This window comes from Drosophila bipectinata, chromosome 3R (assembly GCF_030179905.1).
Source record: "Drosophila bipectinata strain 14024-0381.07 chromosome 3R, DbipHiC1v2, whole genome shotgun sequence".
In the NCBI taxonomy this organism is placed as follows: domain Eukaryota; kingdom Metazoa; phylum Arthropoda; class Insecta; order Diptera; family Drosophilidae; genus Drosophila; species Drosophila bipectinata.
This window is the reverse complement of record NC_091739.1, coordinates 8,144,602-8,146,997: the sequence shown is the minus strand read 5'-3', so window position 1 is coordinate 8,146,997 and position 2,396 is coordinate 8,144,602. Positions and strand designations below refer to the sequence as shown.

At 49.8% G+C, this 2,396-nt stretch overlaps 1 protein-coding gene across 1 annotated transcript; it reads left to right on the top strand.

Moving 5' to 3' along the window:
• The first annotated feature begins 482 nt into the window (after positions 1-482).
• Positions 483-2,153, top strand: LOC108128655 (uncharacterized). The gene has a single exon (XM_070281509.1). The coding sequence runs from the start codon at positions 653-655 to the stop codon at positions 2,099-2,101; it is 1,449 nt and encodes a 482-aa protein (XP_070137610.1). The 5' UTR covers positions 483-652; the 3' UTR covers positions 2,102-2,153.
• The last annotated feature ends 243 nt before the right edge of the window (positions 2,154-2,396 follow it).

The following is a 2,396-nucleotide window of genomic DNA, read 5'->3' as shown; positions in this document are numbered from 1 at the left end:
GAGGTCTCCGAGGGCACAGTAGTAGCAGTGACTAAGTAGTAGCAGCAGTGAGTAGTAGCAAGAAGTTAAAGATTGGAAGACTTCTATGGAAAAATCAGAAATAAAAGTGAAGTGGAAGGTGTAAAGAAGGAACTTTAAGAAAAGACAGATTTTTTGATTGTTTTGAAAATACATCTGGATAATAATATGAGCGCTTATGTAAAATATTCATTATTTTATATACATACCTTATAAAAAACCCTCCTCCAAAAATATCTAAAAATCCATATTACCCACATTTATGCCCATTGTGCCATTGCGGTAACTGCGGGCGGACTATGGCCTGTGGATCGCATCTGAAAGGGACAATCTGTGCATCTGGGCAGCTCCAAGTGAAAGTGGGCGCCTCCACTTGCACAATACCCAAACCAAGCCAATGAACTTGCTGCGTAGAGGCGGCAACTCCTATCCTATCCAATTACTAGAGACTTTGGGTGCGTCATTATAAAAACGACGATGAGTTGACAGAAATTTACATTTCAAAGCGAACCAACACCCACGACACAGCAACAGCTGCGTTCCTAAAAAACACGCACTGCAGCCCACCAGGACAAGGACCCAAAACAGGAGGAACCGGGAACAGAAAGGAGCAACCGAGCCGAGCACCAGCGACATGAGGCCGCCCAAATACGGCGCATATGCCAACAGTTCATTAATGATCTATGCATTAATGTGGTACTCGTTGGCCGCGACAATAGATGCCATTGACACCCCCCTGCCGCTGTCCCTGGGCGAGTACCCGCACTTCCACGATTCTGGCGCGGAATCGTTTTCGGGATTAGGCGGATATACACGAAATTATTACGGCCCGACAACAACTACCACGACTGGTGGCGTTGCATCGCTGGCCGTCGGCGGTGGCATAGGCGATGACTTGGCAACATATGGAAATTATGCTCACAAGCTCCTGAACCATCATCATCCTCCTCTCTCCCACCACCAACACCCATCGCTTGGCACTACTGCCAATGGGTTTGTGCCCTTCTACTACAACAGCAAGCTGCACTCGCAATTTACGGAGGACGTGGATGGGAATGCGGAGACGGAGGCGCGACAGCCGGGAGATATCGATTTTGTCATTAATGCGGCAAATTATGACCCCAATACCGCCGGCTACGAGGCAGCACCGGAGCCGGAGCACCAGCACCAGAAACAGCTAGAGCCGCAAAACCAGCACCAGCACCAGACCCAGTTTCATGAAAACTATGCATATCGGCCGCGGGTGTCGTTTCCCACGTCGCCTTCCAATCATTACCAATTCGAACAAATTTCCAATTACCAGGAGAACAGGGAGAGCAGGCATCAGCCCCGGCATCAGGAAGAACGAGACGAGCGGGGGGAGGATATCTACGCAAGGATCAAAGGACTACAGGAATTGGTTAATACAGTGAAAAGAGAGCAAAAGGACGCGGCGGTATCTAGTCACCAGACGCAGCAACACCAACACCAGTCCCACCAGCACTACCTCCCGCAACAACCAGACCATAAATCCCATCTAAGGTACAATGCCCTGGATCAACGACAGCAACAAAGATCCGGCAATGTCCAGGATCAGCAGTTGTTGTACTCGAACACAGACACCCACATTGCAGACCTGCCTCCCGTGACCACCAGTGTCCACCACACCCCCTCCAGCAGCAAAGCCGTGGCCGGGGTGCCTCTGGCCAAGCACATTGAAGTCACCCGGAACGTACCCGTGACCCACTACCAGAAGCAACACGTTCCCTACAAGCAAACCGTGCAGATGCAAGTCCCCAAAACCGTGATCGCCGCGATACCCAAGCCCACACCCATCAAAGTGCCCGTAGCGAAGACCGTGGCAGTGCCCCAGCTACAGGAGGTTAAGATACCCATCGAGCGAGTCAAGCCTGTGCCCGTGGAGCGCCCCATTCCGTTTGTGGTGGAGCGAAGAGTTCCGTACCGAGTGGAGAAGCCGGTGGCGACGCCAGTGTACTATCCGTATCCCGTTAAAGTGCCAGTGGTGCGGACGGTGGTGCACAAGCAGCGACCCCACTATGTGGCGCCCGGATGGAGTGCCACCGGCAATCATCTACTAGGCTGAGTGCGGAGTCCGAAGTCCGGAGTCCTGGGAGTGCATAGATGGACGAGCTCTCTTTAAAACTGTACTATGTATGCATATGATGTTAAGTCTTAAATAATAAATCTTTAATCTTGTCTTTCAAAAGCTGAGTCGGCATTCATTTACTCTTTCATTGAATATCTTTATGGAGAGGCTATGAAGTAGCCTCTTAAAATATGAAGTTCATTCTAAAGGATATGCCTCTTCCTTTGAAGACATTTTTCCTCCTCTTTAGTGCCAGTCAAAGTCTGTATATAAATCTTGGTATATTTCTTTA